We start from the raw sequence: 16,382 nt of genomic DNA, 5'->3' as shown, positions 1-16,382 counted from the left end.
ATGGATGGATAGTTCATGTCTCCTACAAAAAGGCTCATACAACCCTGCATAAATAAACCAAAACTATCTCTCTAAGTGCTGGCCAAAATGTGTCCATTGCATCAGGTATCGAATACTGTCAATGATTTTAAGTTTCTAATCCATTTTTGTAGACTTAAGTGGATTAGTGTAGATGAACTTTAGAGAGTGATGTGTTAAGTTGTAATCCTGTATATCCGTATATACAGAGCACCTTGGGAGGCAAATGGTCACAGCACATGCCATGTAACCAGGGGCATAGAGGGGAATAAATACAAGTCACACAAACTCAGTTTATCCACCTCTTTGAAATGAGGCTGAGTGTTTACTCATATTTTCAGATCAATCAATGAGGGGAAACAAGGTGGGTAACCACAGTTTACCCACAGTTATCCAACTCTGTATTTACCACTACGCCCCTGCATATAACCGCAATGTCGACTCCAGCCAGCCACCTTTGTTGCATGCCATGTCCCTCTCTCTCCCCCATTTCCTGTCTGCCTCTTCACCTCACTGTGTCCAATGAAGGTGAAAAATTCCCCCAGAATATTTTCCTTATAATTACTGCTATTCATACTTTTTTGTACATAAGTATTTCCATCAGCTGGGAGGAAATACTGTATTCTGTAAAAACTATTCTGAAAAGAGATGGTTGTACTGTTATTTATCTGGTGTTTGTAGTGATGTCTTAAATCACATGATTAAACGATTTCATGTAAGTAAACTGGAAACAATCTCAAATGATCAAAACGACTGAAGCAAGTTAAACAAAAAACTGTGAAACAAAGCATGACATGTTTAATTGCACTCTTAGTGTTGATTAACATAATATAAAAATGTAATTTACATGTCTGGTCAGATTCTGTTCTTGTTTACGTACTCTATGATTAGATATTTCCAGATCTAAATTGACAGACCTTTGGTAATTGCTAAAGACTGTTTGTACTTCTTGTTTTACTGTATTTTGTTAATGGGATTTTGTGACTACATATCTATAGCCTTCAACCCATGATACTGAAAGTGCAAGTATCGTATTGTATAACATTTTCAAACATTACTGAATTAAAACCATACGAGTGGAAAAGTATGCTAAACACAACAAAGCACTCACCTGCTTTGAACTTTAAAGGTTAAAGGACAGTACAATACTTCATGGAGATGTGTGGGAATTTGGCTATTAAAAGACTAGCTGATAACTTAATTCTTCAAACTGGAATACATATGCAAACTTCTATAATCCTTTTCCCCAATCGACGAAGGGCGAGAAAAAGAGACATCTAAGCTCAACATCTTTCACTGAAGGGATAATTGTGCAAGTTTGGTAGAAAATTATCTGTGCACATTAATATCTCTAAAGCTACCTAAATGGGTCATAACTCTCCACAGACATAGACATTTTATAAATGCTGATAATTTTGATTTGACTTGAGGACTTGAACTGTATGTGGGACACTGACATATCTGAACTGGGTGGATGAGAGACGAATGATCTACTTCTCTGGCCTCTGAAAGTCTAAAAGTAATCATGGAGAAAAGATACCGCCCCAGGCGAACTATTTAACTTTGATAGATACAGACAGGCAGGCAGGCAGACAGACAGACAGACAGGGCACTTAACTTTCCTGTCCTGTTAATCATTTATCTGTCAATTAAAATATCCACTTTGGTAAATTGTCTACTATTAATTACATTACTGAAATCCAGCTTCTCCTAGGTAAAATATATATATATATATATATATTTGTAATCCCTCTCAAAGAGATAACTCAGATATTTTGAAGTGGGGTTATATGAGGTACTTAGTCAGTGTATTACCTGAAGTAGATGATGGTCGACATGGGCCTAATTTGGAAAAGCAGCATACAGTACTGGTGTAAGAACTTAAGCAAAGAACTGCTGTGGACAGAGTCAGCAGAAAAGCATATTTTATTCATTCATTATCCGTAACTGCTTATGTTTGAAGGGTTGCAGGGTGGCTGGAGTCTATCCCAGCTGACAAAGGTGGGGTGCAACCTGGCAAAGTTGCAAGTTCATCTCAGGGCTGACACACAGAGACAAAGACCCATTCATGCTCACATTCACAGCTACAGGCAATTTAGAGTCGCCAATTGACCTATTAAGCTTTTAAGCTGCATGTCTTTGGACTGTGGGAGGAAGCTGGAGTACCGGGAGAAAACTTGGACACAGGAAGCACATGCAAACTCTGCACAGAAAGCCAACAACTCCCCAGCCATCAGACATCCTTTTCTAACAGGTAACCACCCTTATATAAACCAAATATCACTCTCTCCAAACAAGCCCAACTCCATAGAAATCAGTAATTTTAACTCGCAGAACACAGCAGTTGCTGGACTTAAGCTGATATTAATTTTTTGGCAAAAAAATATGTTTTGCCGCTGACCCTGTCCGCAGCATTACATGGCTTAGCTTTCTACACTGGTACGCTTACTGCTTCTCAAAACTGGGTCCATGATGACTGCCATCCACTGTAGGTAAAACACTGCCTATGGACAAATACCTGACAAGTACCTTATTAAAGATGAAACGGCATATAATGTGGTGAACATTTTTTAAAAGTACTGATACAATCATTTCACCAAATTTTATGTTGAAAATCTCTAAGCCATTTAAAATCTCATGTCATTTGCTATGTCAGTAATTCTACTGATGCAAAACAAACCCACATTGCTGCTGTGCCTGCGTCTGGGAGACTATTGCCAACTTTGGTTGATGGACAGTATGAGACTATACACCCAAAAGTCATGTAGGTGATGTCATGACTTTCTCCCTCCAAAAGCTAACATTAGCTGCTGAAGTCGCCTGTGTGTTTTTGTACCAGGATGTAGTCACACAAGAGCAGATCTTACTCGTTCTTTCTCTTCATGTTTGATAAAAGGACCAGGAATGGCTGGATTTCACACACACTCATACTTCAGGTAAGACAACATCACAAAGGGCAGCAAGATCATTGGTGGTGACGTTATTGTGCAAGACGAGAAATGGAGCTCTGAAAAAACTGAGACTTTCTTGACTTGTAAAATTATGTTTAAACTGACAAACAACATATGTGAAAATCATTCTCTCGCCATAGACACCCATTCACATTTGTTTCCTAAGTTAGATCCAATGGGACACACCAGAAGGGGCATCACTTTCTTCTCTATACCTGATAAAACCCATGTTTGCATTCACTATCTGGTTCATTATAATATATCTATGTATACAACCCCACCTCAAAATATCCAAAGTATCTCTTTAAGTCTGTTCAGGTTTCTGTTTGTTCTGTTTTGCATGACATCATGCCTGTTTTAACCTGTCTGTTATCTTATTATCTTTTCAACAAGGACTGAATTGGCTGTTTGTTGCCTCTTATTTACCTTTAGAGTTGTCAAAACAAACCTCTCTCTCCATCTTCTCTATCCAGCACAGCCTGTGGTAAACTGGCCGTACGGATTGTGGGACTTCTCCACTGAAGTTACAGCCAAAACTTTTATATAAAAACCCATTTTGTTGTACTTCCAACGCTATTTTTACCCAACGTGAAATTATAGTTGGCAGGTAGCTAGCCTGAAGCGGGGACAAGCACCGTGATGAAAGAGGGAAAAAAATAGGTCATAACGCGGCTCCACGGGCGAATCATGATTCACCACTCAGGCTTACGGAGGGAGGCGTTTTGAGCCGAGCAGATGATGGTGGGAGCGATGCAGCAAACCACAAATGATAATCTCATCCAAGGCGATCAACTGCTGCTGGTCCAGTATACATACAGGAGTATCTCATGTGTGAACGCTGCCGGCCCGGTTTCATAACCATGGCAACCGGAATCCCCTCGCGCCTGAAAAAGGGGGCGTTACTCCTGCTAGCAAGTAGAAAACGGGCTACAAACAAACGGAAAATAACGGCTACCTTTGGGCATTTTCTTCACGTTTGTTGCTTATTTTCTCGCTTAAAAGTCCCATCGGCGCTGCTCAGGGTGTTTCATTTCACTAACAGCCACACATGTGTGAAAACTTTTGACACATACGCCCACGGTTGTCCACACATGCAGGCAGCCGTGAAGCCGTTGTCCCACTACACGGTAACCCGACACTGCATCGTCCCCACAACAGGTGACGATGCACCGGTGCTGGAGCCAGGAGGGCTGTGTATGTATTTATATCCCAGCAGTATGTGACAGTATGGCCCATTTTCTGTGCTGTGGCAGCAGCAGGGCCTGTCCGAGCGGTCACTTCACTCACCTCTATCCATTTCTGAGCCTCCTGACAGGCTGGTTCGGGGTGGTTCGGCTCCGGCCGCTCCGCGTCGTCCCGCGGCGAGGCGTTCGGGGCATCTCGACCTGCTGCGGGGGTAGCCATCTCCGGGCAGGCCGTTCAACGAGGACCGGAGAGTATCGGACGATGAGGACACGGTGATATGTGATAAGACGTGTGTGTGATGTTATCCTCGCTTTCTACAGTCAACCACTCCACAACTCCTCGTCCTGCGCAGTCGGAGAGCCCTGCTCAAACTGAGGCTGCACGGAGATGGAGAAGAAGCCCCTCACGACCCCCGACGCTGCAACACGAACCGACCAAAGAGGCGCTAAAAATAACGATTCTTGAACACTGGCAGCCGGACTGCGCGAAGCTGACTGTCCCTGTCGCTGCCGCGCAATTTAGGAGACGTGAACGCGCAGTCAGGAATCTATGCGGGGGGAGGTCGAGAGAGATAGAAACAGATAGGACAGAGAGAGAGAGATGGGGGGATTGCAAAAGATGTCCCGTTACTTGACGGTTCCCATGCGCCAACCGGAGGAGGCTGTTTGAGCAGATACGCTTCATGCTTACCTGAGAAATAGACAGCCTGCAGGCTTTTAAAATGGAGAGCAAAACAATGTCAAAAAGTAGAGCTTTAAGGAATTCATTGCTCTGAAGGTGTGGAAGAAGACGATTTACTTGAGTTGATACCACAGTGTTAAAAAACAGTTTCAAGTATAAAGTCCTGCATTCAACATCTACTTGAATGAAAACTTAAAGTTAAAGTACTCATTATGCAGACTGGCACATTTCATAAACCACTGGATTATAGCTATTGATGCATTAATGTGTTCATGACTTCAGTATGTAGCTGATAAATGAGCCTCATCGATGCTGGATTTTGGGGGCCGAGAACGACATAAAGGAGTAAAACATCATATTGGCTGATATTCTTTATTTATATAAAATCCAAAATGACACAGGGCAATGAAACAGTAAACTTTCACTAGTTTTTTAAATAAGTTTAAAAACACAAACAGAACAGCTTGTGTTTTGAACAGCTATAAAACTGAAAACATTTAAAATAAATAAAAAGGATTGGATTGGATTGGATGACTGATACTAGTCTGGTTCTAATAAATATGGAGCTAACTTACTGCTGGGTAGTGTGTGAATTTCAATACAGTTTTATCTTTGTCTACAATTATACATCATAATTTATTTGTTGATTACAGTTGTATATTTTGTATTATTAATTTGAATCTTGGTCTGCAAAGTAGCTAGCAACTAAAATCATCAAATAAATGTTGTGGAATATAAAGTACAATGTTTGTCTCTGAAATGTAGTGGAATATACAGTAAAGAAAAATGGAAATACTTAAAGTGCAAGTACATCAAAAATGTACAGAACTTGAGTAACTGTTCTTAGTTCCTTTCCACCACTGTTGCTCTTTTTGAACCCATCAAAGATAGTTTGAGATACACACAGGGAGCACAAATGGGAAATCATACCTTCTAATCTAGTTACAGTTTATCATTATGCCACTTGGAGTGACTTCTTCAATCAGAGCTATAGGAAGGATTTATGTTATGTAAGCCAAAGGACACCAAAACAATTTAATTTTTATTCTGCATACAGTAAGGTCTAAATGATGTTTTCAAGCCTTCCCAAAGGAACTACCCTAGAGCCCTCAGACCATCAGGAGCCCCAAAGCCCCCAGGACAGTTTTATTGTTTTGTTAATTTAATTAATTGCAAATTAGTGTGGGAATATGCACCACCATATGCACAATCTAAACTGAATTATTACTGTAATTTTACTACTTTGTTAGATGACTGTGTCAATTTAGTTTTAATATCTTTATTATTTCGGTTGATATTGTGCTTAGATGGTGCTTTTTTTTCCTAAACGTAGTTGTGTTTAATCAAATTATCACAGACAAAAAAATAGTAGTCTAAACCACACAATGTATAATTGTCTGGAAGAGAAATAATAAATTCTGTATTAATTTATACATTTAGCCCATTTAGTTATCAGTAATGTTGAAACTAATATATCAGTTGTGTACTTGGTTTATAGCTCCTGTTTTCTAGTATTAGATGCAAATGTGACCTTTTCAAGCTGGTCATAGCAAAGTAAAACTTGTACTAAACAAAGGACACAACCAAGGCATAGGACCCTTTTCTCAACATACAGATATCGGTCTTTATGTTTATTTGTACAAGGACTTAAGTATACATCCCTGCCTTTGGAAGGATCTGTGTTCACCACTGAGCAACATAATAGCCCTTTTAGACAAATGATGGCAAATGCTAGCTACACTTGAGTACTTTTTCTTTATCACAATCTTTCATTTAGGTCAATATCACACTGTGCCTGCTCTTTTGCACCACAGAGAAAGGTCTTGTGTCTGTATCCAGAGTGACCAGAAAATATATCGACAGCTCTTTAATCCTCCTCCTGTTTTAGCCGGTTACAGCTGAACTGCAGCCAAGAACGGTCAGGATGAGCCTCAAGCTGTGAGGGCCTCAGGACATTAAACACTTCATCACCTCATGTGACAAAAGTATGAATGGGTGTCAGCTAAAACCTGCACTGGTGGCTGGGGGAAGCTAAGACAAGGATATAGATCAGTGGGTTTTAAAGTAAGAGTTGGAAAGGTTTAGAGCTTCAACCAAACACTACTTTCATCATACATTAATCTTTCAAGTATTTTCTCGATTAATCATCCAATTTATGAAATATAAATTTCAAAAAGGATTGTTCGTATTTTTAGACCCTACAAAAAATGAAAGAAACAATTGTATCAAAATAGTTACAGATTAAAGGTAGAATTGGTGAGATTCGTCAACGCACAGAAAGATACCAGGATGTCAAACACTGACATTTTGGTTTGGCAAAGAATCCTGATCACATCAAAATAATGAGGAAACTAAGGAAATACAGGCAGTGGGCAGGGTCTCTGCAGATACAGCCACCACCACACACATCTACTGGCTCACAGTGATGATTGGGATTATGTTTATATGAGTCTCCACACTATTTTTAAAGAGAATGTTGCATATTATACCTTTGATTTTCGATCCATCAACTAATTAATTAATTAATTAATTAATTAATTAATCATTTCAACAGGTATAAAGACAGTTAACAGCATTACCATATAACAAATAATACTAGAGATGTTTAAATACTATTTTTTCCTTCCTGATGCTGATTCTGATATCTGAACTTCGCTTATCAGCCAATACAGACTACCACTCTGACACTGCATTAAAATTTGCTATCATTATTATATGGGCTGGCTCAGGTAAAAAAAAAAAAAAAAAAGACGACTCATGAATAATTGCTGGAAATTAGCAGGATCTGCTAAATTCTATGATATCAGTTCTGTGCATAGACTAGCTTAATTGCTGAAACCCAATCCAGCATTTTAAGCTGTATCGAAGGCATTTCTGATGCTGTTATGGACATCAAGACAACCCTATATAACACTGACATCCACCTTGGGACATTTAACATCACTTTCTTTTTTATATCACAGCATAACTTAGTGCACCCTTGGCAGGTAGGCAGGTACAAGCTGGAATCCCATTTTTGTACTAACCAATACAAACACACCCAGAGATACATAGTGTATAAGTTTAATGTTTGCTTTATTTAATTCCCACAGCTGCATCACCAGTAGAACTACAGCAACATAGTATTTAGAAAGTGCAGAAAGGTAAACAATTGGTGCACATACAGCAATATCACTCTGCACTGCACAACAACAACCCAACATAGAGTAGCACTTATTTCAATGGTCCCTATCATGTCAGGAGAGTATTTAAGTTAAACTTGCACACTAACAGTGTTTGACTATTTGAGAATTTGTGGATTGTTAACTGAAGAGCCATTTTCAAGTGCAAGTGCAAACAATTGTATTAACACATTTTTGGAAACAGATAAACTCAACAAAGAAAGTGACTTTACTTCTCAAAGAAAACTTCAGTTTTTCAGAGAAATGTCAGTGACACCCAAGGACAGCACTGAAAAGGTTGCGTGCATGTTCCGAACAATGGTTAAATTATTCCTACGGATACATTTGGGCTGTTCTGAGGAATGTCAGATCCTTATAAACTCAACCACACAGCAACTGAAGGCATTCAGAGAATCAGGCAAAATGTTTCTCCAGACAAGTTTTCTGCCTTTTCCTTCTCACTTATCTTTACCATCCTTATTGGCACAAAAGGTATTAAGCATCAGTATTTTGAGTTTGACACAGATGCACCAATGACTACACACAAAAAAGTAGCAAAAAAAAACAAAAAAAAAACACATGCACACAAGCAGTGGTGAGACCCGACCTCATGTTTTACAATTTCCATTGCTGAATGACATTTCACATAAAAACGCTTGGACAAGCTTGTATCAGTTAGTGTCAGCAGAACAAAAGGTTTGATGGTGGATTTGTGTGTACATGTGCTAAAGAATGCTTTGTTCATGAGATGAGAGTACAGTGTGTGGAAACAGTATGTGCTTTATAGTGCATAGTGTCTGCAGATGTATGTGTTTGCAGGTTGTTATGGGTGCCTGCTGATTGTGTTTGCCGTGTGAATGCTCCAGGACATTTTGGTTTACAGTTTGGTTGTGGTGCTTCCTACCAAGTATCTAACTGTGACAAAGAGCCACGGAAGAAAAACGGACCTCGCCTTGCTCTCTCTCCATGAATCCACGGCACACTTTGGCTGCATCCTGGGAAGGTATAAAAAAGAAAAAAAGAAAAGTAGATATACTATTGTGTAAATTTTTGACCCAAGTTTTTTATTTTTTTTTTTTATTCCAATGTACACAAACTACTGTATAAACAAAAAACTGAAATGTTTCAATTACACTCCCATTTCTGAAATCTGAGATTAGATATCATGTAGGAAAGACTGTCCTAAAGATGAAAGTTTTTTGATATTTATAGTGGGAGCAGACAACTTTTTAACTCCCCTTTGTGTTTACAAGTAATTGCCACAATGACAACACCTGTACATAGCAACGATCAGCAGAGGTAGCTCCATGGAGAAATGATCAAGACTACTTTGGATTATAAGAGAGAAGAAAGTAGCATGTTCACTAAAGAGGTAAATTATTGTGATGTGCATCACATTAATAACATAGTTTGAGTGATGTTATCCTATCCTAGTAACTACAGCGGTTGGTAGGAGAAAAAGCATGAATTGAATGAAGCAATGAATTTGGTTATCAGTTGAGTCTATAATGGAGACATGATTTTCCCAGGAAATATCATGGCCTATGGAAGACAGAATTGCTAATACATTACTAATGATCATTTCTCAGAAATCTCATTGTGTTAATATTTTGTGAAACCAGCAATAGTCATCTCTACAATATTGTCATTAGACTTCAATATTGGCGTATTTGGTCAAAAATATTTTTGACAGTTTATATTGTCCATATTGCCCAGCCTTATTATGAACAACTGATTATATTATATTTTGCTAATATTTCCCACACATACTCTTCAGTAGGATTGTGTATAGGGGCCCTCAACTGTAGTATCAATCTATGTTGGTTGCTCTGCTTTTACTTAAGGATTCGAGTAGTTCTTTAAAATGAGATCAAATAAATGATCTTAACAGTTAATGCTGCAATTTTATCACAAATGCATTTGGAGCCCTCTTGTGGTAGTTAAATGTGATACTCTAAAAGGCTCTGAGTTGAGCACAGGCATGATTCTCAATAACCTGTGTAGTACATAAGCAAAGTGGGATATGAAAGCATATTCATTCTGCTTTCCTAGGCAGCTTATTTATCTAATATTTAACAATAGATCTGGTTTGTTTGGGTCGAGGAGTTGAAGGTCAAGTGTAAGATGAACGACAACTGCCAGTAAACACACTGCAACACAAAACAACACTGCTTAAATTCAAACTATCCTTACATTAAGATTGTAGACAATGATATTTCATTTGTATTAAACCATTTATTAATGTTAACCGTCTTCTTTACAGTCTTCACTTTTTTGTGAACCCTACTGGAGATTTGAGAGTGTGCATTAGCCCAGTTTATTGATTGAATCAAGATACTCAGGAGCAGCCACTCCCTTTTCCAGTTTAATACCATGACTCATCACAGACATGTGCACAAAGCAACTTGGCTCACAATTGTATTTCAACATATCCAGAACTGAAACAAAATGTTGAATGACCACAGTTGAACCTACCGTTATGAAAGACTCATCTTTAGTTGGTCCGTGCTTCACTGGCCCGTTCATTCTCCCATCTTAAAAACAAATAAGATAGTTAGGAATCCACAACATGAAAACATATACACAAGTCTAGATGAAGGAGGTGACATGCTTACCAAATTCATACAGCTGTCCATTTACATTGACAAAGGCAACAAAGTGGAAGTTGACTTTGTCAGCTTCTGGCTGTGAAAGTTGAGATATGAGGAATTAATATTCACAGTTAATATTGTGATAGCACAACAAAGCAACTTGTTGTCATCAACACCACATGCAACTTAAATACAAAGTGTCTCATCTGTCCAATACCCCTTTCACAAAGACACACTGATGCAGGTCATTGCAAGGGTCTATTTGAATAAGTCAACATGCATCTCAGGTTTTTATCAGCTAAATGTATGGAAATATATTCCAAATGGACTCTCAGTAAAAGTGCCAAGGAAGGTGACAACTGTCTCATATAAATGAGTTCAACGCAGGTCAAACAGATATTGAGCACCTGCGTCACATCTGCTGCCTGAGAGGGATATAAGATGTTAGTCATTAGTAGTTGATATTGTGGTTAAGAATCTTACCCTACACTGGCCCTGTGCTGCAACCTCATTGTGAGCATCACGAATTGCCTGGAGACAAGAAATTCAGAACATGTAATTTTAATACTGCTAAAACAGACCATTCTACTCTTTAAAATACAAACTAAGCAGTGAAACTTGAAAAAAAGCACCTTACATTCTTTAAAACAGCTGTCAAACTGCCCTCACACAGACAAGGATTAAGCAGTCTTTGGCGCCCCCAAGTGGATAACATGTAAACTATTAAATACTAACATTCGTTCATTCTAGAAAGTAGGTGTTTTAGGTTTATTTCAACATTTTATATAGAGTTTATATTTGTATTTAACACAGTAACCATATATACAAACAAAAGAGAAAAAAGATATAAAAAGCACATTTTGGTTGACAAGCAGATGCCTTTTTAACTGCCTCTGATCATTAGCTTATAAACATTAAAATCTTGCAGATACCATTTAAAATGATTAAAACCTCTGCTGATTGAATTCTAAATTTATTTAATAGCTGAATATCCATTCTTCAAATTCAATTATCAAATCAAATCTGTTTATTGTCATTTTTACCATTTTGCCAGAAAAACATATAGCAGCTTCAACAGTGTATGTGTCTATCTAACCTGGTTCTCCTCCAGATGTTTGGCACGGTCATCAGCCGACATGTTTGCAGTCTCATCAAGAAACTTCTTCAGGACAGAGCCACTGGCTGAAAAGACCAAATGCAGTGTCAAGTTAATTGTAGAGATGCCATTCATTTATTCATTCACATCATCTAAGATTAAATTATCCAAATTCACAACATACCACACCAAATAATTGTATAACCAGTCAACATGGGGCAATTGAAATAAAGGAGAATTCGTATTAGTGCCATCCTCGCTGCTCCAACCAGCACAATTCAACAAATACATTTGAACATACTTGTTTTTTCTTAAGAAATAAACTGGAGAACTAACCCTGTATTTGTGATTTAACCTGGCAGAAAAATTGGGTTCTGCTCCATGCCCTAACAGTGCAGCATTTACTCTGGTGGATCTATTTTTAACCCATTTCTGTGCCAATTCTCATACCCTAATAATATTAAATTTCGGGTTTATACATGCGTACATAATACACCTGCTTATAAGCTTAATTCTGGGGGAAATGTCACTGTCAGAGATGGGGAAATCTGGGCATTTTCCCAACACCAAAAACTAACTAAAACTACACTAAAATTAATGCATTACTTGAAATTTGAACCATGAAAGCAAAAAATCTCTGCACCTTGAAAAGTAACTGCTGAGTCATTGATTCTGACCAACAGCTCATTTTACAAATATTCTATATATAAATATATATTAATAACTGTATTGTTTTTTCCTTACTATGATACCAATGCTTATTTGATTTGCACTCACCAAATATCGGTTTGCTTTTGTTGTTGGCCACAGCATGCAGCAGGGCAATGGTGCCACAGGAATTGCCTGCTGTCTGCTTCAGGAAATAAACCTCAGAGTCTCCTGCAACCTTGTCTGCCTGCTGCTGTCTGAAAGACTCATGCTGCCATACACACAGACAGACATATACACAGGCAGACACACAAACACAGAGCTTAGTCATCATGGTCATTTACCCATGAGTACAGTCAATTATTCCATTTAAATGCGCACATGGATTCAGGTCACAGTCTGTCCTCCTTCCAGGTGTCCATGGCTGAGAGGAGGTTGTCTGGTTAAGGTTCTACCTATCAGCTACTCAATGTCATACTGAATCCATACTCTTCACTTAAATTTTACAATCTACATATATCGATATTTGTCATAAAACGTTCTATATACAGTGATTTTTTGCTGATCTATTCTGTACACCTAAAGATCTATTGCATGGTTGCCAGTCCTGGAAGAGGGATCCGTCCAATCTTCTATTGTTCTCTCCTCAGATGGGCATTTTTCACAGTTTTCTGATATGTAGATCAACTGATATCAGATTTTCACAACACAACTACTATAACTAACTGTAAAAAAGTATTTAAAAAAAAGTGCAATTACACTTAATAGATAGTGAAAATGTGTCTGTGTGAGGAGGGAGTGTTGGGAGAGGGAGAAAACAAGAACGGAAAGAAACTGATTATGTTTTAAGAAGCACTGAATTGCCATATGAGTATAATTAACAAATAAATAATATTTAACTTAAATATCAGGGTTATCACCAATAATGGTACATCACAATACCCTTAACGACAATACAAACAAATCCTACATTAGATTAGAGTCTGTATGTCTGTGCTTGACAAGATAATTAGACTTCATATTGACAAAAAAAAAGGTGAGCATCTGCTGATTCATCTCTTCGCCACCATCCCACTCTCTCCATATCCTACCCATCACATATTACAGCTCTTTCTCCCCCTCCATTCATGCCCTCCCTGCACCTCAGTCTCACCCCACCCCAGACAGCCTGTATCAGCAGCTTACCCCACCCCTCGGTCCTTCTCTTCCAGGAAGTAGTCTCCACCACCACCACCCCATTGATTATTACCTGTTGTGTCAGTGGGAAGAGCAGCATCAAGGCACAGCATGGCTTCGGGACGGCGGAGAGTTGCTCATCCTCCAGCCCCACCACGTCCACGAAACGCCAGCTCTCATCCACACCGAGGCATTTCATCAACTGAAACACACAGCCAGGAACACAATAAACAAAACACGGTGGCGTAAATAGATGTGAAACAATCGAGGCTTCAGAGACGACACGTATGAATGATCCTTTATGATGGTGTTCAAAGATGCTGCGTTGTATTGGTCCAGTCCGACCACACCCTTCAGCCTAGACACAGGGGACAGCGCTGGAAATGATGCTGAGGAGATAATAGCTGCTCCTGGTTGTTGTCGCATCTCATTTTGATATTACCCATCACTTTTTCTTTTACCTATACAGCTCACAATACCAATACAACCTATGTATTGATTGCGTGGTTTGCGACACGGTGGCCTGGTGGCGTTTTAACGGTCGTGTCAGTTGCAAGCTAGCTACAGTAAAACTTACCTGACAGTTGAATCGAACCGTTAACAACAGGTCGCCATTACGTTTGCTACTCACCATGTTCAGCATCTGAAAACACATAAACACAGACGACAGGTGAGTTTACTGCCTGTGAAAACGTTAGTTTTTTTTTTAAAGTTAAGAAAACACGGTTAATCTCCCACCTCTGGGTTGATTTCCATCGCGGTCCACTCCATTTTGGCACTGTTTCGGCGTGACTTCGCAAGTTTTAAACGATGTGTTGTTGCCTTTGTGCTCTGACGGTTCCTGCAGCTGTCAGTTCAGTGGAAGTTACAGAGCGTACCCGCACTTTATGCTGCCGGTCGTACCACTTACCGGCAGACAGGGGGGTGGGCTCAGATCAAATAACCGGTGGTGCGCATATTCAACCGACCTCATGAGAAATATCAGAGTGACTTAAATGCTATAATTTACTTGCTAACTGTTAAGCTATGTAGTGACAGCCTAGGAAGAACTATACCCTCTTTAAGAAACATATTTAAGTTAAATCACACCGGTAAATGTGAGATGATTCCAATCACACACGCTTTTTCTAGAAGGAAAGGAGTGACGTAAGAATAATTCCCTATCCCTATCAATTCCTATTGAATATGATATAACTTGATCAACCACGCTGCTTCTGCTTCATGAGTTTTATATTGGACTTTTTAGACTAGTAGTTGAAGTCAATCTCATTGCTAAATGCAATGCGCAGATTACATGTTAATCAGTCAGGCCATTAAATGACTTACGTCTTAAAATTTGGCCGACAGGTCTTGTGTTTATTCCATAGAAATTGCTGTTGCTCCTTCTACGGAGGTACAGCAGTAAATGCAAAAGCTTTCAATTAATTTTTGTGTAGTTCTTTAGCATCTGGTGTGGCTGCATGTACTTAGTGACTGTTTTGAAAATACAGTGGCTCTTGTATGAAAAGAATTCCCACATCTTAAGTGAAATAACTGTGCCATTTGTGGAAATACAATGATAGCACATTATATTAATGTTCCTCCGTAACTTAGGTATAACATCCAATATAAAGAAATATTGTAGTACTTTGGACTGTGTTTGTATGCCCTGTAATGGTCAGGCACCACTCAGACATCCAGAATGCTATAGATATAAAGAGAAATACATTAAAACACATACATACATTAAAAAAGCATTTAAAATACAATAAAAAGCCAAAATAGGTAGATAAATGGTCAAAGACTAAAGCAATTGCATTTAAAATACAATAAAAAAGAGAAATATAGTATAGAGAATAGTAATAGATTACTTTAACAATAGGTTATGTATCTACTTTATTGGCAAGCTGCAGTAAATAATAATGTTTTAAGCTCTGATTTGAGATGACATTTTAAGCAGTACTCAGGCATTCAGTAAACTTGTTTTAATGATAGAAGATAGAACATGGTAATGTTTTTCCAATGCGAAAATGTCTGTGGAAATTTACTGTTGTTGTTTTTGTCTTTTTAGGATCATAACCAATTGTTTTAGCATACACATATAGAACTAAATAGCATGCAGTAAGCTAATTTAACTAAAATCTTTGTTTTATCCCTAAACAGTGTATAAAGGATTTTCATTTCACTTTTGAGGATCTACTCTGATCCTGACCTGGTGTTCTGGATTTAAAGAACACTGGAACTGAAATCTTTCTTAGTCCACCATGATATGCAAGCAAGGACAAGGCATCACATGCTTGCTTACTGGAATCAATATAACATCATCCGAAGCACAACAGACTGCAGTTGAGAAATGTGACCATAATCCAAGATGGTGCTATTGTACCAGTAAAGAGCAATATGCTGTTTTATATAGAGAGAGTGTGGTTGAAAATTCCATGCATATTCACTCTCATGGTACAGTTATAGACTGGTGTCCTGTTTTCCCAGTTTTTCTGCACCTGTTTGTTCGTGTTAGTGTATAAGCATTTGTCTGTGTAAGTACCTGATTGCTCATGTTTGTACATGTGTGACAGTGAGAAGAACTGTCACTTTGTGCTCCCCTGTCTGTTTTATTTTTTGGTTGTGGGTCCATGGCTCATCACTATTACGTCCTCCTGGTAGCAATTTAACCTGTCTGCACCTGCTTTTAAGGCGATGATCGTAGTGTGAACAGTGATGACTTTAATAATTATAAAACACACACTCTTTGCATTCTGTTAAGATTTCATTATGTCTGCCAGGTGTAAGAGAGAAGGAAGGGGACTAAATAACGCTGAGTCACTGAGAGTGACTTACTGCCATCACAGTTTAGCTTGTAATTTTGTAATCCTTGTAATTTTGTAGTATTTTGATT

At 38.5% G+C, this 16,382-nt stretch overlaps 2 protein-coding genes across 10 annotated transcripts in view; both read right to left on the bottom strand.

Annotated features, from left to right (window-relative positions):
* Positions 1 to 4,457, bottom strand: part of limch1a (LIM and calponin homology domains 1a) — a 41,272-nt gene extending 36,815 nt beyond the window's left edge. For all 8 annotated transcript variants that reach the window (XM_084715100.1, XM_084715103.1, XM_084715101.1 and 5 more), the window contains exon 1: positions 4,257 to 4,457. In XM_084715100.1, the coding sequence (XP_084571226.1) occupies positions 4,257 to 4,373 (117 nt within the window). In that variant the 5' untranslated portion in view covers positions 4,374 to 4,457. The remainder of the gene's footprint in view (positions 1 to 4,256) is intronic.
* A 3,436-nt stretch (positions 4,458 to 7,893) lies between these two features.
* uchl1 (ubiquitin carboxyl-terminal esterase L1 (ubiquitin thiolesterase)) lies at positions 7,894 to 14,387 on the bottom strand. 2 transcript variants are annotated; one of them, XM_084715098.1, is made up of 9 exons: positions 14,246 to 14,387; positions 14,085 to 14,150; positions 13,581 to 13,709; positions 12,461 to 12,602; positions 11,684 to 11,769; positions 11,071 to 11,118; positions 10,612 to 10,681; positions 10,472 to 10,530; positions 7,894 to 8,991 (listed from the first exon to the last, which is right to left on the bottom strand). In XM_084715098.1, exons 1-9 carry the CDS (start codon positions 14,276 to 14,278, stop codon positions 8,908 to 8,910), a joined length of 717 nt encoding a protein of 238 aa, XP_084571224.1. In that variant the 5' UTR covers positions 14,279 to 14,387; the 3' UTR covers positions 7,894 to 8,907. The 2 variants fall into 2 exon arrangements, with proteins under 2 accessions (XP_084571224.1, XP_084571225.1); XM_084715099.1 differs by having other exon boundaries at positions 14,139 to 14,150; positions 14,246 to 14,380.
* Between the last annotated feature and the right edge of the window lie 1,995 nt (positions 14,388 to 16,382).

The sequence above is a fragment of the Lutjanus erythropterus genome, chromosome 3 (genome assembly GCF_056507025.1).
Source record: "Lutjanus erythropterus isolate fLutEry1 chromosome 3, fLutEry1.hap2, whole genome shotgun sequence".
Classification (NCBI taxonomy): Eukaryota; Metazoa; Chordata; class Actinopteri; order Lutjaniformes; family Lutjanidae; genus Lutjanus; species Lutjanus erythropterus.
Note: the sequence above shows the minus strand (reverse complement) of the source record. Positions and strands in the feature narration are given on the sequence as shown.